General features: G+C 48.3%; 1 protein-coding gene across 2 annotated transcripts in view; it reads right to left on the reverse strand.

The window, feature by feature from the left end:
• The window catches only part of RPGRIP1L (RPGRIP1 like), a 1,574,704-nt gene that overhangs the window by 969,577 nt on the left and 579,066 nt on the right, over positions 1 to 26,061 (reverse strand). For both annotated transcript variants that reach the window (XM_069639571.1, XM_069639577.1), the window contains exon 9: positions 5,606 to 5,752. In XM_069639571.1, coding sequence (XP_069495672.1) covers positions 5,606 to 5,752 — 147 coding nt within the window. The remainder of the gene's footprint in view (positions 1 to 5,605; positions 5,753 to 26,061) is intronic.

Here is a 26,061-nt window from a genome sequence, read left to right on the forward strand (position 1 = left end):
ATAGGTTGTCGCAACATCCCATTGAAAGAACGTTACCAGGAAAGAAAGTAACTTGTTCTTCGAGGGGATTGGTTCCTCCGACGTATTCCACATATATGGCAGACTCCTAAAGCAGTACCAACATATGGAGGTGGGAAAAGAATTTAGAATTTTAGAATACCCAATTAAATTGCAGAATAGAGGACCGGCTTGCCAAAGGCCAAATCTTGCCCATGGATAGAATCCAGGGAGTAGTGTTTTACAAAAGTATGGACAGAGGCCCATGTGGCTGCTTCACAAATGTTACGAATGGGAACATCCCTCTGCAGAGCAGTAGAGGCAGCCACACCCCTAGTAGAATGGGCCCGTAAGCCTACCCGAGGGTCGTTACCCGCCAAGCGGTAACATTCAGAAATGTTCAAAATAATCCATCTAGATAAAGTCTGCTTAGTAACAGCTTGTCCCAAATGCCTTCCAGCGTATCCTACAAAGAGCTAATCGTCCACTCTGACCCGGGACATGCGTGAGATGTAGAAACTAAAAGCTCTCCTAGGATCCAACCTATGGAGCCTCTCCTCTTCCTTACCAGGATGCGGAGGAGGATAGAACGCCGGAAGAATGACCTTCTGGATTAAATGAAATTCCGACACAACTTTCGGAAGAAAAGAAGGACGAACCCTAAGGACAACCCTGTCCTTATAGAACACCGTGAAAGGTGGCTTAGCGGATAGTGCCTGCAACTCACTCACTCTGCGAGCGGAAGTAACCACAACTAAAAATACAGTTTTAAAGGTCAACAGTCTCAAAGGACAAGAATGTAAAGGCTCAAACGGAGCTCCCCTTAGGAATTTTAGAACCAGGTTCAAATCCCAACCGGGCACCTGAAAAGGTGACAGTGGGAACACATTAGTGAGCCCTTTCAGAAACTGAGAAATCAAAGGAATCTTAAAATAAGAACACTCCTCAGACGAGCGCTTAAATATGGACAGCGCCACCAGGTAACCTTTAATGGTACCCACTTGCAGGCCCTTGTGGGCTAACGAAAGCAAAAAAGACAGAACCACAGGAATGGCACATGAAAAAGGATCCACATTCTTAACCCTGCACCAGTCGCAGAACTTTCTCCAACGGCAACGGTACAGGGACTTTGTTTCAGGCCTTCTGGCCGAAAGCAACACCTCCATCACGTCTTCAGGGAGGTCCCAATCCCTATACCTCAACCTTTCAGAAGCCAAGCATGAAGGTTGAGAGACTTGACCTCTGGATGGAGAATGTGACCCCCATTCCCGTGAGAGCAGATCGTCTCGGTAGGGAAGACGGCGTGGAGGGCAGATGGACATGTCGAGAAGGTCCGGGTACCACTTTCTCCTGCCCATGCCGGAGCAATGAGGATCATTCGGGAACCAAACCTCCGCAGCACTTGCAGAATGACGGGGATGGGAGGAAACGCATACAGCAGTGGGAAGGAACACTCCACTACGGACGCGTCCCCTAAGGCTCCTCTTGGAGGAAATTCCCACAAGCAGAATCTTTCGCACTTCCGGTTCACACTGGTGGCGAAGAGATCCACTTGTGGGGTCCCCCAAAGGGCAAAGATCTCCAGGAGAACCTCCTGAGCCAGCTCCCACTCGTGAGAGACCATGCTCTGCCTGCTCAGAGCGTCCACCTCCTCGTTTTCGTCTCTGGCCAGATGAACTACAGAGATCGAAATTTCCTGCTGGATGGCCCAGAACCAGAGCTGCATCACCTCTCTGCACAGTGGGAGAGACCCTGCCCCCCTTTTTTGTTGAGGTATTGCATGGCCACTGTACTGTCCGTCAGAATCAGGACATTCTTCCCCCGCACAGACGGCAGAAAAGCCTTCAGGGTTAGCCTGATGGCCCTCAGCTCCAACAGATTGATATGGAGTCTGGACTCCGACGGAGACCAACGACCGCTGACTGTCAACTGGTTGGCATGAGCTCCCCATCCCGTGAGGGATGCGTCCGTCACGATTGTCACCTCCGGCCAGGGTAGCCAAAATGGAGCCCCCTTCATCAGATTGCCTTCGACGGCCCACCACAGAAGATCCTGGGCGACCGAGGCCGGCACCTGAACGGGATCCAACATCCTGCCAGAGGCTTGCGACCACTGCATTTTGAGAGCCCACTGCAGAGATCTCATCTGCAGCCTGGCCTCTGGCACCAGAAGAATGCAGGATGCCATGAGGCTGAGCAACCTTCAAGAACTCGAACGCCGGGAGACTCTGGGCACGTTGAAACTTGTCCACCATCTGCAGAATGTGATGAGCCCTCACCTGGGGAGGCAAACACTGCCCCAGAGATGTGTTGAGCACTGATCCGATATACTGGAGCCGCTGGGTAGGTGTCAAGTTGGACTTATTTAAGTTGAGGGAGAAGCCCAGCTTGTTAAGGGAGTGGCAGGTGACTGACAGATGATCCAGGACTTGTACGGGAGAGCGTGCACTGATCAACCAATCGTCCAGTAGGGGTAGATGTGAATCCCCCCTTTCCTGAGATACGCTGCCACCACCACCATGAGCTTGTTGAAGACCCTCGGGTGGAGGTCAATCCGAACGGCAAGACCCGAAACTGAAAATGCGAGTCGCCAACCGCGAACCTCAGGTACTTCTTGTGCTTGGGATGAATCGGCACATGGAAGTAAGCATCCTTGAGGTCAAGAGACACCAACCATCCTGAAGTTGAAGGGCCTGGAGGACTTGAGAGAGAGTAACCATCTTGAACTTGTCCTTCCTGAGGAGCTTGTTTAAACCACACAAGTCCATAATGGGTCTCAAACCCCGGTCTTTTTTTCGGGATCAAAAAATATGGGGAATACCATCCCTTGTTCCTCTCCGCTACAGGCACCAGTTCTATGGTGCCTTTCTCCAGCAGGGATTTGGTCTCCTGCGCAAGGAGCGGATCCAGACTCTTCAAAGAGAGCTTCCCTGGTGGATTGTCGCGAGGCCTCTGCCGGAAAGGAAGACAGTAGCCGTGGGCTATGATCTCCAGAACCCACACGTCTGAAGAAAGGGCACGCCATTCGACAACATGCTGTGCCAGCCTTCCCCCAACCGGCGAACCATGGGACATGGCCTCATGACTGAGCTGAAGCGGCTGCAGCGTTGCCTGAGGGCAAAGAGGCAACAGCCCGAGCAGCCTTGGCACCTCGAGTACCTTGTTTTCCACCTCTGGTACTTCTACGTTGGCCCCTTTGACTGGCAGCTCCCCTCGATCTACCAAAGGTCGAGTAGTATCGAAAGGAACGTCCCCTCCATTGCTGTCCCCTAGGACGAAAAGACGGAGGTTGACGAACTGCAGCGCTCAACGACTTCACTGCAGCTTTGGAGGTCTGCAACCTCTCAAGGCTCTCGTCAGCCTTGCTGCCAAAAAGATGGTCAACATCAAAGGGCATGTTGAGACGCCGGGACTGTACATCAGGAGCAAACCCCGACTTCTGCAACCATGCAAACCTGCGCATCACTGTGCTCGCCGGCATGGACCGGCTGGCACAGTCTGCCACGTCCAGACCAGACTGAACTGAACTGATTCACACATGACATCCTCGTCATCCTGAACGAGGGCAAGAAAACCATCATGTTCCTCCCCTTCAGGAATATGTTCAGCCGCCAAAGATACACAATTCCACAGAGTGTGAGTGAATCTTGCCAAGGCACAAACAGTGTTGGCTGCCTTTAAAGCCATACCCTTATATGAAAACACTTTTTTCGCCCAACCGTCAAAGCGCTTGTCGTCCCCATCAGGAGGATGGTAGGGTAGGGTACGACACTTGCTTCGCAGGGGCCGTAGCCGCCTGCACCATTAAACTCTCCAGAGTGGGGTGCAAAGACAAGTAGCTGGGGTCGCCACTGGCTGGACAGGATTTTTTCGGCAAAGACTTATTCACTGCCGGGAGACTCTCCGGAGCAGTCCAAACCACTGCCACCCTTCTTTGTAAAGCCATATGAAATGGCACCACCGGGTCAGTGGGTGGACCTTGATCCAAGATATGTCAGGTCATCCTGCAGAAAATCCACGGGTGGAGCAGACGACCCCAAATACTCCATCACCCTCGACATGAGACGCCTGTATGAAGATTCGTCCTGAGCACCAGGCTCAGGCCTGCCAAATTCAACCTCCGGGGAGGTGTCCAGACCACTGGCGTCATGCAAGGACTGACGCAGGTCTTCCAACTGGCTATAACCAGACAACAGTTCTTCAGGAACCTCCTGAGGAACCAAACCTTCCACATCCGACCCTTCATCTACCTCAGAGATCCACTGGTCTCCGGGGTACCTCCGATAAAGCTGTATACAGCCCGGGGATGTCCTGAGAAAGCTCAGAAAATATGGCAAAAATGGGAAGATGCACACTGAACAGTAACCTGTATGGACAGACCGTGCTAAAACCCAAGGACTCGCAAGAGAATCAGTTTACGTAATATTAATGTGGTAAAATGTCTGGTTATGCTAAAGCTCCTCCGTATGTGAACCAAGGTGTAGAACTACTAATGGGCGGGAAAGGGAGGTATTGGTTACCCCGTTGTACGGGGCTGTATGTTTTCTTTTGTGTTAACAAAAAACAATAAAATGTTATATTAAAAAAAAAAAAAGGCGTCGAGGGCATCGACGGAATCGGCATCGACGTCGAGCGAGGCACCGACGGCTTCGACAACGGCTTTGAGGCCGGAGCCCCGAGCGTGTCTTTCGACGGCCTCAGCGCCGATGACTTCCTCAGAGGCAGAGCCTCGAGAGAGTCCCTCGATGGACATGGCGCCGATGGCGTTGATGTCTTAGAAGACCTCACACACTGACAGTCTCGAGGGCGACTGCCCGAGCCCGAAGGCGTGCGAGCGGTGGCACTACCGCGTTCCTTGCTGGCTTCTCTCTAAGGCGCAGGAGAGGAATGCTTGTTGGGACAAGCTACCCGCTGTCTGGTAGAGTCCTCGGACGAGGACGGGGAAGGCGACCGGCGACGGCGCTTCCGCGAGTGCCTAGAAGAGGCAGGGAACCACTCCGGGACCGAGACCCCCTGGACTTACGTCGAAACGTCGGTCGAAAGCCCCGCAGATTTCCACTTTTTCGGGGTTTGGAAACCCTACCTACACATAGCAGCTTCTTCCGCTCCCGCAAGGCCTTCGACGTCAAAAACTGGCAATCGTCACAGTCATCGGTGGCGTGGTCCTCGCCGAGGCACCAGAGGCAGACGTTGTGCGGGTCCGTAAGCGACATCTTGGAACCACAGTCCCGACACTTCTTGAAGCCCGACCGCGGGGTAGAAGAAGATGAAGACATGATATTTCACAAGTCAACCAAGTTCGCAGAACCGATCCAACAGTAGAAGAACAGAGGCGCACCGAGATTCCGAAGCGAACATGTTCACGGAAAAACAGAACTGAGGCAAAGAGCGTTGTGCGTCCTACTTATAACATCCGGTGACATCGGCTCGACGGAGGCCCTCGAGGACAGCGTATCGACGTCATCGATGCAGAAAAAATTTCTGAAGCAGCACAGCTGTCGTGATTACCTGTCATAGATGTGGAATACGTCGGAGGGCACAATCCCCTTGAAGCAGTTTTCTCAAAGAAGAAAGAGAATTTATGCAAATGCAATACTTTATATATGTACCTCTTCCATTCTCCTTTCAGAAAATGTTTTTGTTTGCATCTGTTTCTCAAGATTTAAAGATTTAAAACGCTCCTGCTTGAGTGAAGTGTTAAGTTCCTCCACCTTTTCCAATAAGGCATTGTAGCTTGCTTTCATGCTTCTCTGAGCCTATAAAGGATAAAGTAAAAAAGAATAAATAAGTACAGATTTATAAATGTAGGTTTCCATCACAGTTGACCACTCTTTATCGACAAGGGCCTTACTGAAATACCTATTACAATCTCCCTATTCTACAACTCACAGAAGGTTAAGTCACTTAACTATAAAGGCAGTCCTCCATCATGAGTACCTTAACAGTAACACTTTTTTTGAACTGCGTTGTTATTTTGTCATATTCATTGTATTTGCCTTATTAAATAATTGTGTACATGTTTGTAATAAACCAAATACAAATAAAAAAAGTAAAAAATAAATGTTTATACTGCACTTTATAGTAGATTCCTCCCACATCTTAGGTGCTTTTATTTCTCAACTAAATGTTGCTTTATTTATTGATGTAAGAATTATGAAGGGCTGAGACCAACTGCCGGAATTCAACGTGTGATTGCAAGTTCATCTTCAGTAACACCTAGCATAATGCAAGTGTCATGAGTTATGTGTGCACCTCCAAGAGAGATGCCAATCCGTTTTCCATTTAAGAACATGATTTAGACAGCCACGATGGAGAGCTTCAGTTACAGGCAAGTAACTATTCAACCTCCATCATAAGCACTTCATCATTCATATGCATTTGGATAGAAGAGCGAATAGGACCTGTATAACAAAGAGGGGTGAGTAAAGAATAATATACATTAATTTTAAAAAACTGATTTGTGAAGGAAGCTTTCCTCACAATGTTATCGGTCTTGGCACCAAAGTAAAGGCAATCACACTTACAAAAAGAGCACACCAATGTGGGAGCAGAACATAATTGCAGTCCGGATGCAATCTTGCTTTTAGTGAAGTGAGCTCTTTCTTTGGAGTGCAAGAAAGAATCCTTCTACGCATAGCATGTTTACAGAAGAGCACCCATGTTTGGAGTTTCAGAATAAAATAAACATTAGCCTTTAAATTATTGAGCGTTTTCTTTGCTAATTAAGTACCTTGATGTCAGATGGACAACTAACAAATAAAAGGGCTGGGGCCAAAGGGTAGGCAAACAATTTTGGGGAAATATGAACATTGGATTTGACTTTTGCCTTCAAAGAAGGGTGCATGCACTACACTATTAATACTCTGTGAAAAAATCATGAAAAGCGCAAAGCAAAAGCTAGAATCTCACTTATTCCTCTGGGATATATGATAGATATGAATTCAAATTCTACTTTATGCATGGGCTGAAACAGAGTACTCACAATCTTCGGCAGCACTTTAGGACTTTAATTCCCTGGATGGAGAAGATCTCCGTTTGGAACCATCTCCTTCAGTTTCCTGTGGCAAGCCAGAACGACTCGGACAAGAGGACATGTTGTCAAAGGGTTGTATTTAACTTCTAAGAAAACACCTTTGTAATCGTATTACTAAAATGTGAGTTCCTTTTATAATAAACTATACTAAGTTGCTCGACAAAAGTCGATAACAACAATGGTCCTCATCCAAACCTATTCTCTAAACTGGCCTTAACACTCAGAAAAAATATCAAATAAAAACTAGGCAGAGTGTCCTGCCTTCAGAATTGTTCACCCCGATCTCTCTCAGGGCTTCCAGGAATCCCTACTGGTTTCAGATTCAATGCTTATCTGTGGAAAATAATTCTCCCTGGTTTAACAGTTCTTGACCATCTATCAAAGTTCCAAAAGTTTCTCAAGTTTACAAAATAAAGTCTCAAGTTGCTGAAAAGATCATATGTACAAGTTGCCGGAGGTGGAGGGATACCTCCTTAATCCCTCTCCACCACATGGGTGGGTTTCTCCACCCAAAAGGTTACCGTCTTGGTTAGCTCTGTATTCCCGTTGAATTTGTTCTTCACTTGTCTTATTGGGCCCGTCTGCTTACAATATTCAGGTTTCTCAGGCTCACATAATCCTGGAGTTCCTCTGTCCCAATGTCTGACTTATCTCTCTGGGGTATGGATAACCCCTTTATGTGGCTCTCTCAAATCTTGAGGGAGTTTCTGTGAGCCGTCTGGAAGTTTACAACAATCAGGTTTCTTAAACTCCCTTGGGTTCCTCCGTTTTAATGTTTCACTTATTTCTCCGGGATATTGGCGATTCCTCTTACCACCACTTGTGTTTCCTTGTCCCAATGACTCATTTAACTCCCTGGAGTATTGGCAACCACTCTTTCCATATGCTTCTCGTTCTTCTTGGGAGTTACTGTGAGCTGTTTGCCAATTACAATATTCAGGTTCCTTGGGCTACTGTAGCTCTTACAGTTACTTGGTTCTTTTTCTCTCGCCAGGCCTTTCTGCCCAATGGTATGGGGTTAGGGTAATCCATCCTCCTTCCCCTTTCGCTCTCTGGTCTCTCCACCCTCGTCCACTATGAGCAACTCTGGTACCTTATATGTCACATGATTTGCACCAGTGAGGTGGAGTCCACCACGTTCTCTGTGTGGTCTGTGGCAGCATAGAATAAGGAGTCTGACCAAACCGAGGCCTAGTGATTGCTATAAACTACCAGCTGGGGTACCCGGCGTTGCCAGTGTCCTGATCGAGTGGTGTCTCATGTGCCCTGGAGGATGTTGCTCTTGTCCTCATGTTAGAAAGTCTTGCTTCAGTTTGCTCTGACATCTCATTTGCCCTGGAGAAAGTTGGTATTGTTCTCTGGTCGGCAAGTTGTGCTGCTGTTTGTTTTATTTCAGAAGCTCTTATTTTCGCTTTGCATCAGATGGAGCTTTTCCAGGTGATATTTATTTTTTGTGCAGCATGTTTCAGTCACTCAATGGCTTCAGTACATTTGAGAAAGTAATGTCCAAGAAAGATTGATCGATTGTGCTCTCTTCTTGTGAATGAACTTAAGTGTATCCTTGCCATTTCCCAAATTTGGAGTGGCGTGATTAAAAAAGTAAGTTTTTTTAAAATTATTTTTATAAATGCTTTAATAAACACTTTTGAACTCTACACAATAGTAATGCATTTCAAAAGAATAACCAATACATCGAACATTTTGCTTCAGACACTTTTCCAAATTACATCCAAACAGACTACAATCTTGCCCCAGACAAATAAGGAATCCATGCAACATTTGGTAGCAGTGGGTTCAACAGTGTAGATTTGTATAGGTGTACACACACACACACACACACACACACACACACACACACACACTGTTTCCCTACCTCAAACAAACTTGGGCAGTCAGGAAGTCTGTGTAGTCCAAATCAAATGTTCAGAGTCCTAGTCCAAACTCCTATTCTATCCCTACCACTGAAACATAACCGTAATGTAACAAAAACCGTTCAGTCTACAACCCAGGAGAATGACTCCCGTCTCCTGGGTAAGAATCTCTCAAGATACAGTGTTCCCAAACTCAGGAAATGTTCCAGGGTTCACAACCAAAAGCCACAAAGTACCACAATATCCAGGTGGGCCAATGGTAATGAATCCCTTCTCCTAGCATGTTCGCCAGTTCTCTATGAGCCTCTTCCAGGGTAGCTTATTTTCCACTTCTTCAACAAATCTTGTAGTTCCCTCCAACGGCCTTTCAGGGTAGCTTATTTTCCACTTCTTCAACAAATCTTGTAGTTCCCTCCAACGGCCTCTTCCGCTCTCTACTTTCTTTAACTTGCCCCAATGGGACAAAGAAGAGGCTTCCTGAGTCGTCCTTGACTCACCAGTACCACACTCTTGTGGAACTGGACAGGGAATAGCCTCACAACATGCTTCAATACTTTCTCTTCTTCTACTACTTCTTCTCGATACAATGTCTCAAATCTTTCCGGCACCCTCCTGGACTTATTCTTTTTACCTTCTTTCACAGAATGCTTTACCAGTTTTGCCAGGGGCCGCACATTGATTCTTCCGTCTTCTATTTCTCTTTGTTGGCCCGCTTGTCTTCGCAGTCAGGTACTGCTGGCGGTCTCAGCCTAAGTACCGGACGGTCCACCCTTTACAGGTCACGCCACTACCAACACAGTTTCTCGTACTCCTTAAATTTGCCTTCCCGGCTCCGCGGTAGGCCATAGCAGGCAGTCTCGGGGCAAGTCTTGGACCAGAGGGTCGACCAATGACCGATCACGCCACCACTTCTCAGTTTTTCTCCACTTCATGTGCGCCAATTGCCAGCAGACTTGCAAGACCCTCCCCGGGTGTCCTGTTACTTGTCTCTGCTACTCTGGAGAGCTGCGTCACTGCAGTCTCCCGAAGCGCAGTTCCCACCTCGTGACGGCATCTCGCTCGCTGGGTTGTCCTTCTGGATTCAGAACAATGTCCTTCTTTGTTGTTTGGTTTAATAGCTGGGACTGCCTCAGCGTAACATTTGTTCGATTGACTTGACAACAGCTGGTCAAGCACTCATCCTACTTGACTGCAACGTGCTCGGGATCTTCCTAGTCCCTGTACTTATCACAGCGAGATTATCTGACAGTTTACAATTAGACATGGTTTCAGACTGTATGATAAGTAGAGAAAGCTTGGTTGTTGCTATTTCCTTGTGGGGTTGGGAGTTAAAGAGGATCTGTCCAGGATTCACGTCTGTCACATGCTAAGGGTATTAGACAGATGACATGGATGCGGTATTGAGGTTTAATTGTAGAGTCTTTTATTAGTTTAAACAAACTCACATTAAGTTGGCCCAGAGGTCAAGTTCACGAGAGGGTTGTAGTTACTGCACAACAACCCTTCTCCCCCCTCGCCTTGGTCTGTAAATTCTTGTCCGGCCTGATTAACCAATAATTCCCTCATTGGCGGCGTTCCTCTAAAGCAGGCAAGCCCTGCTTGAATAAACAATACTCTCCCTCGGTGGCGGCATTCCACATTAGCAGGCAAGCCCTGCTTGAATAAACAAACAATCTCCCTCGTTGACGGCGTTCCGCTAAAGCAGCCAAGCCCTGCATGAATAAACAAAACTCTCCCTCGGGGGCGGCATTCCGCATTACTCGTCTTCTCCGTCTCCCTCTGCGGGTGAGCTGCACCGTCCTCCGCCTCACCCGTTCCTCTTGGTTTTAGTAAGCCCAAATTAACACTTCTCTGGCAGCGGCCTGCTCACTCACCTTCTCCGCCTCCATCTACCTTGCTGTGCATTCCACAGAGAGAAAACAAAACACTTTATTAGCCTCTCATACCTGGCCCTCCACCTCACTCCACTTCTATTGATCTTCCGCCTTGCTGACACACCTCCTCCGCCTCCACCAACACTGCAGCCTTTCTACTACTGTGCTCCCTTCGTCCTGCCGTCTGCAGTCCTGCCCAGTTTCCACACTGGAGCCCCTTTTTTGGGAACCAGCCTCAGTGAACATCTCACAGATCCACTCACCAAGCCCCAACTTTCTGGCAAGGTATGCGATCGGGAAAGAAAATCCGACTGGGCAATTAATTTACCTGGCTGATGTACGGTCGTAAAGGCAAAATCACAGCAAAATCCTGGCATTCAAACCAGGGGTGCATGATCTGTGACTAGGGGCAACTGGTGGCCCAAGAGATAATACTGCAGAGACTCAATAGCCCACTTGACAGCCAAACACTCCTTCTCAATGGTGGCATAGGACTGCTCATGCGGCAACAGTTTCGGGCTGAGGAATAAAATAGGCCTCTCCAAGGCACCCTTGTTTTGGAACAGCACCGCTCCAAGACCCACCCCAGATGCATCCCTCTGTAGGAAAAAGGGCACTGAATAGTCAGGACAACGCAGGACGGCATGGTCAGCCAAAGCCGCCTTCAAATCACGAAAGGCCTATTCAGCATCATTATGGTTCCCTGTACTTTTCGGGTCAATCAGTCAACGGTGCTGCAACATCAGAAAAGTGGTGAATTAATCTTCTGTAGTATCCCACAAATCCCAGAAAAGCTCAGATTTGCACAGATTTGTCTGGAAAGGGTAGCTTCTCGATGGCCTCGAGTTTATCTTGCTGAGGTCGAATGGTCCCTTGGCCTACATAATACCCCAGGTACTTGGTATGGGAGAAGGCTACTGATGTCTTCTTTGGATTGACGTTGAGTCCGGTATGTTGCAGGGTCTCAAATACGGCCCGCAGATGTTATAGGTGGGCATCACAGGAGGTGCTTTATACAATAATGTCATCCAGGCATGCCCCAGCATATTGTTCATGTCCATTTAAGATGGAATTCATTAGACATTGAAAGGTCGCTGGGGCCCCATGTAACCAAAAAGGAAGCACAGAGAACTGGTATAATCCAGAGGGGGTGGCAAAAGTCATTTTATCTTCATCACTATGGCATACAGGTGTCTGCCAATAACTTTTTGAGAGGTCATTGGTCATGAAATTTAACAGGTTTCCAAGGGATCCTCTATATGGGGAAATGGGTAGGCATTGAATTTCAAAACCTAATTTAACTTCCGGAAGTCCATGCAGAATATGATGCTCCCATCTGGAGAGATCTCCTGCTGGGGCTAGTGGCGGGCCAAGGGGTCCCACAATGTACATTTCAATCCGCTGAAAAGGCTCCAAGATTAGGGGCATTGTTAGCAGAGGAGCTTTTAGAACATGAGACTGGTTATTCTTTTGGCATTCACTGCACTGTTGGCAAAAGCATGTGGTATGACCATACACCTTGTGCCAACATTTTCTGTATGGTCTTCTCCGACCCCAGATGCTTCTCGTCCCACTTGTACATGAGCCCTTCTAGCACTGTAGAGCAGAATATGGCGGCACCAGTAACTGCTGAAGGGCCTCTCCATCTGGTTGCTGTGTCATCCGGTAGTATAACCCCTTCTCCTTGGTGAAATAAGGTCCTTGACCCTTTTTCCCCTCTTGGACGGCCATTTCATCAGGTAGGATCCCGCATTTGTGCTAGGCAGTAGCTGTCCCCTGCTGATCTTATTTCCAATCAATACTGATTGGCATCATGACTTTGTCATGCCACTTGCTCTGCATTTCTCTTAGTTCTGCTCGACCTTTGATAGGACGTTCAGTTCGCTTTTTGATGTCCTCTCCATGAAAGGATGTTTGCTTCAACCAATTCTCATTCGTTGTAGGATCCTGGGCATTGCAGGCACATCAGACCTGTCTGCAGACTTCCCGAGTCCACCAGCGCTCATGTGGGAATATCATTTACTTCTGCCTCACAGGTATATGGGTACAGTGACCTCTGGAGGTATCGAGGAACCTTGGGGTAATTTCCAACCCCTGGTATGTCAAACTGTCATATCTCCAAAGGGTTCAGATTTACTCTTCTTTGGACACATTCGGGAAATATGGCCCCAGTCTCCGCACTCATAGCATTGTGGACTCCTTGACAGCATCATAAGAGCCTGGCTCAGTATTCCTCCTTCGCCTTAAGGTTTTCGGTGTAAGGTGCTGGATCCCCTTCCGGGTCACGCTCTGGTCATGGTAGAGGTGGCCGTGGACATCATTCTTCCCTGTCCAGCCTTCTGGTATGCAGAAACGATATTGACTGCCTCTGCCAAACTAGGGCGATGGTGTTGCTTTGCCCACCGTTGCACTGGAATCAGTAGAGCTTCTACAAATTGCTCCAAGACAATTCTCTCCGCCATTGCATTAGTGGTTGTGGTGGCTGTCTGAAGCCACTTGTCTGCCAGCTTCTTCACCCTATAGTATAGCTGCCTAGATGTCTCATTTGGCAGCAATTTTGTCTCCTGGAATTTCACCCAGTACGTCTCCTCATCATGCCCAAGCCTTTCCAGGACTACCTTCTTCATATCCACATAATTGGTGTCCCCTGTGGGGTTAGCCGCCTTATAGGCACTCTGCAGCTCCCCCGTCATTAAGGGTGCGATATAGTAGCTCCATCTCTCCTGGGGCCATTGAGCATTCCTTGCCACTTACTTAAAATTTACCAATAAATGAGCCGGGTCATCCCCTGATCTATATTTTTGCAAGACTGTGGCAGGCCCCTGGGCCTGTCTCTTCCCACTGGCTGCATTTAACAGCTATGATTGTTGCAACTGCAGGACCTGTTGAAAGGTTTGCCTATCCACCTTTGGCTGCTGGCTCTGTAACTGCAGTGCCTGCTGCAGTTGTTGTTGTACTTCACTTAGTACTTGGAGTATGGCTCCCATGACGTTGTCTCTTCCGATTCCACTACTACAACCACTTGTCACACAAAGAGGGTATTAGACAGATGACACAGATTTGGTATTGAGGTTTAATTGTAGGTTCCTTTATTAGTTTAAACAAACTCACATTAAGTTGGCCCAGAAGTCCAGTTCATGAGAGGTTTGTGTTAACTGCATAACAACCCCCCCTTTTTTGCCCCTGGCCTGTAAGTTCTTGTCCGGCCTGAATAAACAATACTCTCCCTCAGTGGCAGCGTTCCGCATTAGCAGGCAAGCCCTGCTTGAATAAACAATACTCTCCCTCAGTGGCGGTGTTGCGCATTATTCGTCTTCAAAGTCTCCCTCTGCGGGTAAGCCACACCATCCTCTGTCTCCTTAGCCACGGCCTCTCCCGTTCCTCTTGGCTTTAGTAAGCCCAAAGGAACGCTTCTACATCAGCATCCTGTTCACTCACCTTCTCCATCTCCCTTGCCGCGCATTCCCAGAGCGAGCCTGAGAGAGAGAGAGGAAAAAACCCCCACTTTATTAGCCTCTCGCACCTGGCCTACCACTTCTCTCGATCTCCCGCCCTGCGGACTGTGAGAAACCTATGGGTGTTCTCCCGATTAGACCTAGAGAATCCCTTATTCAGGTGGACAGGGAAGGGCTGGCGCTCTCAGATCCCAACCCTGGGGGTGGACGAGCGAGGGAGGATCACCTGGGTAGGGGAGCTCAGGTTATGCTTGGGTGAAATGCCTCAGGTGACACGCACCATTACACTGGGGAAGAGGATGAGGAGGACGGAGTCCCTGAGGCTTTTATAGGCTGTTCCAGATCAACCTACCTTCAATCCAATGAATCTCCCTTATCAGAATCCAACAACCCCTCTGCATCTGGTGATCCTATTAGGAAGACAAACCCCATTGCAGTGGGAAACTACATCTCCCAGAATCCCTATTTTCCTGTTGCCTACCGAGTACTCCCAGCCATTCCTCTCCCCCCTCCCTCTGATTATTATTTCCGAAACTCCCAGTCTACTTTGACAAAACACCACAGTTCCCACAATTCCCCCCCATTCATTTCACGACAATAATCCCGGTCATTCCATCTAGAGACCTCAAAACTAATATTTTGTGGATTTTTCCCATTGATCTCACAACCCCTACAATTCTCACCCCTCCGAGTTTACCAACCCCCCCCCCCCCCCAGGAAGTGGGTTAATGAACTAGGAGGTAGAAAGAATCCCCATGGGAATACGAGGGCTATAATTCCTTATGAAAGCAGCCCAGCTTGTCCCAGTTTTGAGGCCAGGCAGAGTCAGGAAATTGCTGATAACCACATACACCAGACTTCCCTTTCTCTTCCCCATAGAGATAAAATGCAGAGCATAATAGCACACTGGGAGCAAGGCCGAACGCACGAGGAAACAGCTATTCCAGGACGGCAGTTCAAACGGAAGAGAAAGGCGGCGAGACGTGGAAGGACGTCAAGGAGGGAGTTGCCCTTGCCCTTTTGAGCGCAGACACGCAAAGCCTCTGGCAAAGGAAACATAAGACAGGCAATCGCAGCTGGTGAATGGAGTGATGGATGTCAACTGTACAAGGAACCCTTCCGTACTGATAGCCAGTGTGGGGAGATGTGGTTGGCATCATGGCACGGTCCATGACTCCAGCAGCAAAAGAAACGCTGAGTTCAGCACAGCTCGTGAGTCGGAACAACCCGATAGTGGACCGGACTGTGTTAGGCTCAAGTTTGCAGTGGCAACATTAAGAAGATAGATAGACACAGGTCTTTGTTGTGAACGAACCTGGTACCAGTAAGAGAGTGTTCTAGCACCACGTGCCCCTCTCCTAAGTAAAGAGAATGTAAAATGACAAAAGTATTGAAACAACAAGTACCAAGAAGCCATAGGGAAGGCCGGCGTCGGGTCTGAGCCCAGATAAGGGGTACCTAACTTGAACATTGTGCGACTGTTTAAAAAGACATTGAGACTTTTTGAATATGAAGAGACGATTGAAAGGCGGTAGTGAACCCGACTGAGGGACATCAAGACAAAAGCATAGGGAAGTGAATCCCACACTGTGAATAAACTAAGTGAACTACATTGTGACGACAAGTATGAACCCGACTGAGGGATGTCCACAGTGAGTGGTTGATCTGAACCTGACTAAGGGAGGCTGGTCACAGAGAAGGATCGGAGCCCAGCTGAGGGGGATCCAAGGGTGAAGGGTAATCGCCCGACGTGAAGATTAACAAAAGGAACTTTTGTTTTGTTATTTGTGGCATATCTGGCCCTCAGAAGCGAGAGACTTTGCATGAGAAGAGACTTGGGCAGAGAAGGCCCTGATATAGAGAAAAACAACTCTAAGCTCATGCCAGAGAAGCCCAGGAGTGTGCTATGCTTAAGAGTCCCGCCTTGTCCCGTGCTAAAAACATGGTGAAGGGAGACCCCAGCCATAACATCCTGATTTATCATTCTGTGAACACTTTTTTCTTTTCTTGTTAATGGAATCCCACACTATTTTGTAGCGCAGCGGGAAGGATTGGCAATAGGTTTTTTTAGTATAGGCCCTTTTTATTTCACTAGACTCTACTAGGACTGTATTTTTTTTTAAATCTCTTTATTGTTTTACAACGTTAACCAAAACCAACAACAAGCAAAACATAACAATCACACTGGTCCTCTTTTGTGGATTTCGCCTTGCATCGTCCCTCTTCATGGCACGGTCCGTGGCCCTGCTCCGTAGTCAGCGACCAACCCTTCTGTCTAGTCCGATCTCAGGTCAGGTTTATATCCTTGCGTTCCCCTTCATCGGGGGGGTGTTTTTCTCACCACCACCAATTCTCTTATTTGTGCTCCCTTCGCACCTTCAGTGTCATCTGTGCCGCTCTCTTGTCCAAGTTATTGTCCAAATAACTCTTGTATCAGGGAGTTCCATGCAAGTATTTTATGTCCACTCTCCCCTTCCGCTCTCTGCACCGCCCTTGTCCACACCACTGTTTCTGCCATCAACCATTTTTGAAGATCTGCCCACCATGCACCTATACTCGGTCCTGAGTTGAATTCCATTCCATTGCTATACAGCGCTTTTCCAAAATGCCCGCCAGATCCTTCATCTTGGCCAAGTGTGTTCTTTGCCCGTAGACTCTAGGGAAGAGGCCCATTAGAAAGGATTCGAGGGTCCTTGCTTGCATCTGAATTCTGCCCCCCTCCACCTTTTGTTTGATTCCCTCCCAAAAGGTCCTTATCACATGTGCAGCAGGTCAGCTCCCTACGCCATGCAACGTGGACAATTACGGGGCTCCCCAGTGTCCATTGCAGTCATTCTCTTGGGTGTGGGATACGCAACGTGCATAAGGTATAGTTGTGCTTGTTTAAATCTTGCATTCCTGGACACTTTCGTAGGGTATTACAGGACCCTGGACCACTCCTAGTCAGAGAAGGGCTTCTGGAGCTCCCTCCCAGCGTTACCTCGTTTGCAGCACTCGCTCGTTGTTATACGTCAGCATCTGCTGGTACAGTCTAGAGACCGTGTGTCCCCTTTCAGATACGTCAAACCACGCATCTAGCATCCCCTTGGGGTCCTCGTCCTCCGGAAGTTCTGGCCATCTTTTCTTGATTTTCTGGCCTATCCTGTTGCGTAGTATGAACGGCCCGCTGTGTATGTCGTGCTCCTCCATCAGCTGTTGGAATTCCACCCATTGTCCTTCTTTCCTCAAATCTATCTGAGCAACACCTTTAGCTTCCCATTGGGATCTATATATTGCGAGTGTACCTGTATCTGCGCCTACGAATCCGGCAAGGGGGATCTGTGCAGAGTAGGGGTCCTGTGCACCTTGGAGTTTCCACGCTTTGTTCCACAGGGTCAGGCCCAGCTTGACCATATTGGGTAGGATCTTCATCAGGGACTTGTCGGTCCATAAGATTTCCGTCAGGTAATATTGCTTCAGCGCCGGTTGAAAGAGTAATGAGTCTACTGAGGTCTCCTCTCCCAACCATCTGACCACAAATTGCAGTTGCTCAGCAAGGTAATACCGCTCGAAATCCGGCAATCTGATGCCCCCTGCTTCATAGTCTCTTTACAGAGTGTTCAGCGCAATCCTATTCCTCTCGCCCCCCACAGGAATTCCCATACCCTTGTGTTCAGTTGTGTAAAGCATGCCTTGGGTATGTCGTGTGGGATATTTGTGAAATAGTACAGCACGCTTGGCAATACAGTCATCTTCAGCAAGTCCGCCCTCCCCATCATCCCTACCGGAAGTGTCTTTGAGACGGTCATGGCCTTCTGCGTTTTCTCGAGGGCCACACGTGTATTGAGTTTATGTGTATCCAGGGTATCGTGGTGCACTTCTATCCCCAGGTAGCGAAAGGAGTGTGGTTTCCATGCGAGTCCCAGGTATGGCAGTTATTTCAGGGGGACCCATCTTAGATCAGCCAGGGGGGAATAGTGAGGACTTCTCTTTATTTATAGCTATTCCTGAAAGCCTGGTGTACGAGTCTATCGCTTCCAATAGGCATGGTAGGTTTGCCCATGGATTCTCCACGAAAAGGAGCATGTTGTCTGCATATAGCGAGATTTGGTGTAAGACCCCATTTATTTCTATCCCGGTGTCCCCATATTCGCACTAAGAAAGACCGCCAATGGTTCGAGGGCAGTATAGACAACATTGGTGACAGTGGGCAACCCTGCTTTGTGCCTCTATAGAACCTCCAGGCCTCTGAGATAGGCCTCACAGTTTTCACCCATGCTCTGGGGTTCTTATAAAGTAGCTTGACCCATCGGAGGAACCCCTCCCCTATCCCAAAGGGCGTGAGGATCCACAACAGCCACTCCCAGTTCACGGAGTCGAAGGCTTTAACCGCGTCTAGTGACGCTATAGCACCTTCACCCCGCCTTCTATTCGTTTGGTCTACCACATGGTGGAGTCTTCGTAGATTCCACGTTGTGTTCCATTCCGGGACATAGCCCGTTTGGTCTGAGTAGATCAATGTGGGTATCACCTGCTTAGGCCGGTTGGCAAGCACTGCTGTGAGGATTTTAAGAGTTTTGGTTAATCAGGCAAATCGTCCTGTAGGAGGCACAGTCTAGTGGTGTTTTCCCCTGTTTCAGGATGGGCATGATGACCAATTCGGACATGCCATCTGGCAACTGCACCTTTACGAACGCCTCTTGGTACGTATCCAACAATCTCGGTATTAAGGTGCCCTTGTATTCTTTATAAAACTTGCCAGGGAGCTCGTCGGGTCCTGGGGCCTTGGCAGATGGTAGCTCAGTAATTACGGTCTCTAGCTCTTCCACCGGGAGGGGAGCATCAAGAATCTGGACCTGATCTTCTGCTAGCTTTGGAAGTCTGATCTCCGCCAGGGGGTCGGCCATATCGCCCATCTCTGCTGCTGGCTTAGGAGCATATAATTGTTTATAAAATTGTGTAAATATCTTGTTAATACCCTCCTGGGTTCTAACTTCCACCTCTGCTTCATCTTTCATCATGTTAATGGGTTCTCTCCTGTGCTCCTGCTTGGTGAGCCAGGCCAGGAGTCTGCCGGGCTTGTCCCCCTCCACGTGCAGCCGCTGTATGTACTTCCCATAATCCAATCTCTCCCAGATTTCGACACATTTCAGTCTAAACCTGGTGAGTTCCCCGGGCTCTTCTTCAGTTATACCCACCTGGTGTTCGGCTTCCTCTATCTCCCTCTCCACCTCCCTGAGGTCCGCCAGGATGCATCCCCTCAGGCCCCTCGTTTTCCCTACCTATTGCTGCTCCTCTCACCACCACTTTAAAGGCATCCCAGAGTATAGCATTGCTCTCTACGCTACCCACATTATGCTCAAAGTAATCATCAATCGTGCCTTGCATATGTATCCGTGCCAGTGAATAAGTAATCTATGCATGTTAATACCCTGTGGGGGGCGCTGTGGTGTTTGTGCCCTCTCCTCCTTCCATGTACCTTCCTCCAGACGTCCTCCAGGTGCAGTTGGGTCAGTGGTCCCGGTTTCCTGTACTTGTCAGATCTGTCCATAAGCGGGTCCAGTGTGCAGTAATTATTGCTTCTCTCATACAGTCCGGGAGGTTCCCTTTCTCAAATGCCTCATCATACACCCTCTTAAGTTGTGGGGCAAGACGATCGATAAATTCTGAGTAAAACTTGAAAGGAAACCCATCGCTGTCAGGTGAGGTGCCCTTCCTCATGGTGCGTACCGCCCATCTAATATCACCCTCCTCTATTGGGGCCTCCAGTTCTTCTTTCATATCCCCCCAGCTTTGGGAGCTGGATCGTGTCCATCAAGTCTTCCACATCCATATCCACATACCCCTTCTCGCTTGTATAGAGCTCTATGTAAAATTCTGCAACGTATGTTGATTAAGTTGACCGCCTATACCACACTATCATTACTCCACCCCCCGGATGTAGAGAAATAGACAGATGTTTGGGTGGACCTGGCGAGGGATGGGGGATGCATCTATATGACTTGCTTACCTGAGGAATACGCGAGTAGGGGGGATTGTTTGCGGTCAGTATGCAGGGCCTGGAAACCAATAAAGAGAACACAGCCATACGTGGAAGCAGAGAGGGGACAGCGGGAGCGCAGGGGTATTAAGGAGTTCATTACTGTAGAAGTAACAAAAGGGGGGAATGTTGGGAAGGCAGCGACCCCGTCCCACCCCACTAAGTTCCTTAAAGTAAGGTGAGCTGCATTCAAAGTACTATGATGGGCAAGGGGAGAGGAGGGGGCGCCGTGGTATAAGCCCACCCCAATATAATCAACCCAGATAGTGTAGCGCAGGGCGTGAGCAAGTCTGCCATTTTGCATAGATGTTAGTAACCACAGTTAGGAGACAAGGCCTGCACAGCAAATGCGGCATCTCCTATACTAGGCCCTAATTTTGAGACAATGGAAACCTCCAGCCATGCCTGAGCTCCCATGAGGACAACCCACACCCCCCAACCACTGTAAAGCTCCTACAAAAATGTTTTTTACCCGAAAGGAATACACCCTACAAGGCTGCGATCATAGACCAGCACCTGGTGTGCATGTTATCGCACACTAGCCACAGCATGATCGGCCCACCCCCAGGCGACCACGAGTTATAGCCCATATAACTGACTAAGCCCCAAGATCACCGAATTCCATGGCACCAGGTAACCTTTGACCACCAACCGTAAAAGTAACAATTCTTGAATGTTCAAAAGAGAACGGACATTGCAAGTCTTTGAGCTAAAAGTATATGATTTGTATTGCGAGGTGCTGGGAGGGATAAATTATAGTTCAAAACGAGGGTGGAGAACTTGGAGACGGATGGCGGAAAGGGGAGTGTGTGTGGAGGTCAGAGTGCCCCAGAACCTCCTTTGTGCCAGTCTTAAAGCCTGCCAGGTACCTGCACAGTATAATGATGAAGTAGCATTTTGTTAGGAGTGTACTTAATTTGGTCTTTGACTTTCGTTGGTGAGAAGATCATCTCTGCAGCACCCACATGATGGAAGATGGACGGACTGGGCTGGAACCAATGACCTGGCATCCCTTATGGAGTAGGCGGATCCTGTACAGGCGCACAGCAACCAGCCATGCAAGTTTTTACTGTATGGTATTGCATCACAATGACGAGGTGTCTCCTCTTAAGCATCTACATGTACTCTTTTTTGGCAGAATGTTCTTTTCAGCAGAGTTCTTTGCTGTTGCTCGGATTTTTGTGTGAGATTATAACTTGTTATCCGTAAAAGATCGACTTGGGCCTTTCTTCCCTAACGGGTTGCATTTTCTCTGGTGTGAGCGCTCAGGGGCGTGCCTTCAGTTTCAAACAAAATGTTGGTCATCCTGACGTAACTTAGCCATCCTGGAAATGTATAAGCAAAGTGCTCGTCTTAGATCAAGCCTATGCAGTCTCTACTCATCCTTGCTAGGATGTGGAGGCGGATAGAAAGATGGTAATACAATTTTCTGGGACAAATGAAAATCTGATACAACTTTCGGGAGAAAAGTTGGTTTGACTTTAAGAACTACCTTGTCCATAAAGAAAATAGAATATGGAGGCTTGCAAGAGAAGGCCTGTAGTTCGCTCACCCTGCGGGCTTATGTTAATACAACTAAAAGGATGGTTTTAAAGGTCAATAGCCTTAAAGGACACAGATAAAATGGTTCGAAAGGAGCGCACATAAGGAGTTTTAGTACAAGATTGAGGTCCCAAATCGAAACTTGAAATGGAGAGAACACATTAGTGAGTCCCTTTAGGAATTGTATGACTAATGGCTTCTTGAAGTAGGATAACTCCTTCGACGTGCGCTTGTAGATTGAAAGCCCTGCCAAGTAACCTTTAATGGTCCCAATCTGGAGCCCCAGATTTGCAAAGTGTAACAAAAAAGATAATGCTATAGGTGTACTACATTGTAAAGGGTCCCAATCCTTTTCCCTGCACCAGCTACAGAATGTGTTCCAAAGGCAGAGGTACAAGGATTTAATTGCTGGCCTTCTGGCCAAAAGCAAAATCTCCATTACGTCATCCAGCAGGTCCCAAACCTTATATCTCAACCTCTCTGAAACCACGCGAGAAGGCCGAGTGTCTTGACCTCTGTACGGAGAACCCAACCCTCCTCTCGCAAGAGGAGGTGCTCTCTCTTTTTGGAAGACGTACTGGAGGGCAGATTGACATGTCAATAAGGTCCAGGTACTACGTTCTCCTGGCCCAATCCAGAGCAATTACGATCATGGATTTCCTGAACTTTCTCAAAATCCTGATCACATGAGAAATGACAGGGACTGGAGGAAACGCGTACAGGAGTGGAAACTCCCAGTCCACTACGACAGCATCCCCTAGAGCTCCTCTTGGGGGAAATACCCTGGAGCAGAACAGTTTGCACTTCCGGTTGACACTGGTCACGAGGGGTTCCCCAAAGGGCGAAGATCTCTTGAAGGACTTCCTGAGCTAGTTCCCACTTGTGGGAGGCTGTGCTCTGCCAACTCAGAGCATCTGCTACTGTGTTCTCCTCTCTGGCTAAGTGAACCACTGATAGGGAGATTCCCTCTTGAGTTGCCCAGAACCAGAACTGCATCGCCTCCAATTACAGTGGTAGTGAACCTACAACTCCTCTTTTGTGGAGGTAGTACATGGACACTGTGCTGTCCGCCATTATCAGGACATGCTTTCCCCATACAGAGGGCAGAAAGGCCTTCAGCGCTATTCTGATTGCCCTCAGCTTCAAAAAGATTGATGTGTAGTTTGGACTCCGATGGATACCAACGACTGCTGACTGTCAGATCGTTGGCATGGGCGCCGCACCCCGTGAGTGAGGCATCTGTCACTACCGGTCTCTACAGCCATGGTTGCCAAAAAGGTTCCCGTTTCAATATGTTATTCTCACAGGTCCACCACTGGAGATCCCGTGCGACTCTGCTCGGAACTTGGATCAGATCTGGCATGTTGCCCAAAAACTGGGACCACTGTGTCCTGTAGGCCCATTGTAGGGATCTCATTCTCAGGTGAGCCTAGGGCACCAAGAAAATGCAAGAGGCCATGTGGCAAAGCAACTTCAAAAAGTCAAAAGCCGGAAGACACTGGGAACCCTGGAATTTGGAGGCCATCTACAGGATGTGTTGAGCCCTCACCTTAGGTGGCGAGGCTTTTCCCAAGGATGCTTCCAGGACTGTTCAGATGAATTTTAGCCTTTGAGATGGTATTATGTGGGACTTCTTGTAATTGAGGGAGAAACCCGGTCTGTGGAGAGAGTGGAAGGTTATGCAGCGATGTTCCAGAGCCTGTTCGGTAGAACGAGCACTGATCAGCCAATTGTCCAGGTAGGGGTAGTGAATCCCCCCTCTCCGGAGACTCGCCGCCACCACCGCCATTAACTTGATGAAAACCCTTGGGATAAAGGTCAGCCCGAATGACAGAACTCAAAACCGATAGTAAGAACCGCCAACGGCGAACCTCAGGTACTCCCTGTGCTTTTGATGGATAGTCACGTGAAAGTAAGCATCCTGAAGGTCCAACAACACCATCCAATCCTGAAGCTGGAGAGCCTGAAGGATCTGTGAAAGGTTAACCATCTTAAACTTGTCCTTCCTGAGGAACTTATTCAAGCATCGCAAGTCCAGGATGGGCCTCAATCCTCCGTCCTTCTTGGGGATTAGGAAATAGGGAGAGTACCACCCCTTGTTCCTTCCTATCACAGGTACTGGTTCTATAGCACCTTTCTCTTGCAGGCTCAAAATTTCCTGCAAAAGGAACGGATCTGGAACTTTGAACGAGTGGCTCCCCGGTGGATGATCCTGAGGACTTTTTAGAAAGGGGAGGCAGTAACCCATGTTTACTGTTTCCAATGCCCACGCATCTGAAGTAATACCCCGCCAAGCTCACAGATGCTGCAGGAGTCTGCCTCCCACTGGGGTCTTGTGGGTTAAGGCCTCGGAGAGGTTTTGAAGTGGTTCAAGCAGCAGCTAATGGTAAGGTAGCCGTGGCTTGGGCAGACTTGGCACCCCTCTCCCTCATCCACCACGAGGGAATCTTCTTTGGTCCCTTTGACTAGCCAGTCCTCTCGCTCTTCCAACTAAGCAGTAGAAGCAAGAGGACCTACACCTTCAAGATGTTCCACTGGGGTGAGATGGCTGTGGCTGTCTGATAGCGGCACCAAGGGATTTGACTGCCGCATTTGGGGTCTGCAGCGTCTCTAGACTTTTGCCAGTCTTGTTGCTAAACAGCCGCCAAAGGGCATGTTGAGGAGCCTAGACTGCACATCCGGTGCAAGTCCAGACTTTTGCAACCACACAAATCTGCAAATCACAGTACTCGCTGCCATGGCTCTACTGATGCTGTCCAGTCCTGATTGAAGAGCCTCACACATAGCCTCCTTTCCCTCTCTTACAATATTCAGGGAGCCGCCTCCTTCTTCCCCTTCAGGAATATTCTCAGATGCCATGGCTATACAGTCCCACAGGGTGAACGTAAATTTGGCTAAGGCACAAGTGGCATTTGCAGACTTAAGAGCCATGCTGCCGGCAGAAAACACTTTCCTAGCCCAAGCATCAAAGCGCTCATCATTCCGGTCTGTCTGGTTTCTAAACAAGCCGCTTGTTTAGAAGCAGATGTTGCCGCCTGAACCACCAGGCTCTCTGGTGTAGGATGTTTTGACACATTTTCAGGATCTGCGCTGGAAGGTCTATATTTCTTGGTGAGGTTTTTATTCACTGCTGGGCTAGATTCGGGAACCTCCCAGTTTGGCTTTACCCTTTTCTGTAGGGCAATATAGAAAGGAAATGCAGGATACTTTTGATGACCTTTATCTAATATATCTGTCAAGTCATCTTGCTGGAATGGGGAGGTGGGAGGGTCTGCCCCATCCTAAGAAATCTATCACTTTAGTCATAAGCTGCCTATAAGAGGCCTCTACGTGGTCTGCCGGGTCCGGTTTGCAAAATTAGAATTCAGGTGACCTGTCAATGCCACTGATTGGAGATTTTTGTACAAGTCCTTTAATCTGGACACCTCACAGATAAACGCATGTGGGACTTTAGGTGTACCAAATTGTAATCCAAAGGGAGGAGTATCTGGGTCTGAAGGCTAGTGTTCTTCATAAATAGAAAAACAGATTTGAAAAAATCCTTTCTAGGTAAAGGTTTGTATGATTTTTCAATCTCCTTAGAGGGTAATGAAGCATTCATGGGAAAAGACTTTGATGGTTTCGACTGATGACGTCTACTGTTTTGACTCAAATGGCGTTGATGTCCTCAAACTCAGACTCGATGGAGTCTTCAACATCTTTTCTTCAAGTCGAGACATGTATGGTTCTCATGGGGTTTCTGCCTTATGTCCAGCGCTCGAGGGGGAGGCAAAGGATTTTGCCTTAGCCCTTACCTAGTCTGCTTTAACAGGCGTGACAGGAGCATGGCTTTTAACCTTCTCTTTTGAGGGGGTTGGGGCCTCCTTCTCGAAGATCTTTTACATTTCTTGTCTGAAAGACTCCCACTCAGCAGGTGTTGACAATTTGATTGGGCACATAATACTCTTCTCAGGAGGTGAAAGGTGATCTATATCGCCTTTTCTTCATCTTCTTCAATGAAGATGAAGAATGGTGAGGTCCACTCCTAGAGCAAGAGTGCTTTTTGGACTTCTTCCTTCGAGGAGCGTCTCCTCTCAGAGAAGGGGATTTAGTAGGGTGCCTAACCACAGCCAATTTCCATTTTCTTCGCTCTTTCAAAGCCTCATCAGTCATGGAGTGAAAGGACCCACAGTCTGCCGTACGATGCGTCACGCCCATGCTCCACAGGCACACTCGATGAGGATCCGTGAGAGACATCTCAGCACTGCAATCGTGGCCTTTTCTTAACCCGG

The sequence above is a fragment of the Ambystoma mexicanum genome, chromosome 1q (assembly GCF_040938575.1).
Source record: "Ambystoma mexicanum isolate Mex_15411 chromosome 1q, UKY_AmexF1_1, whole genome shotgun sequence".
Classification (NCBI taxonomy): Eukaryota; Metazoa; Chordata; class Amphibia; order Caudata; family Ambystomatidae; genus Ambystoma; species Ambystoma mexicanum.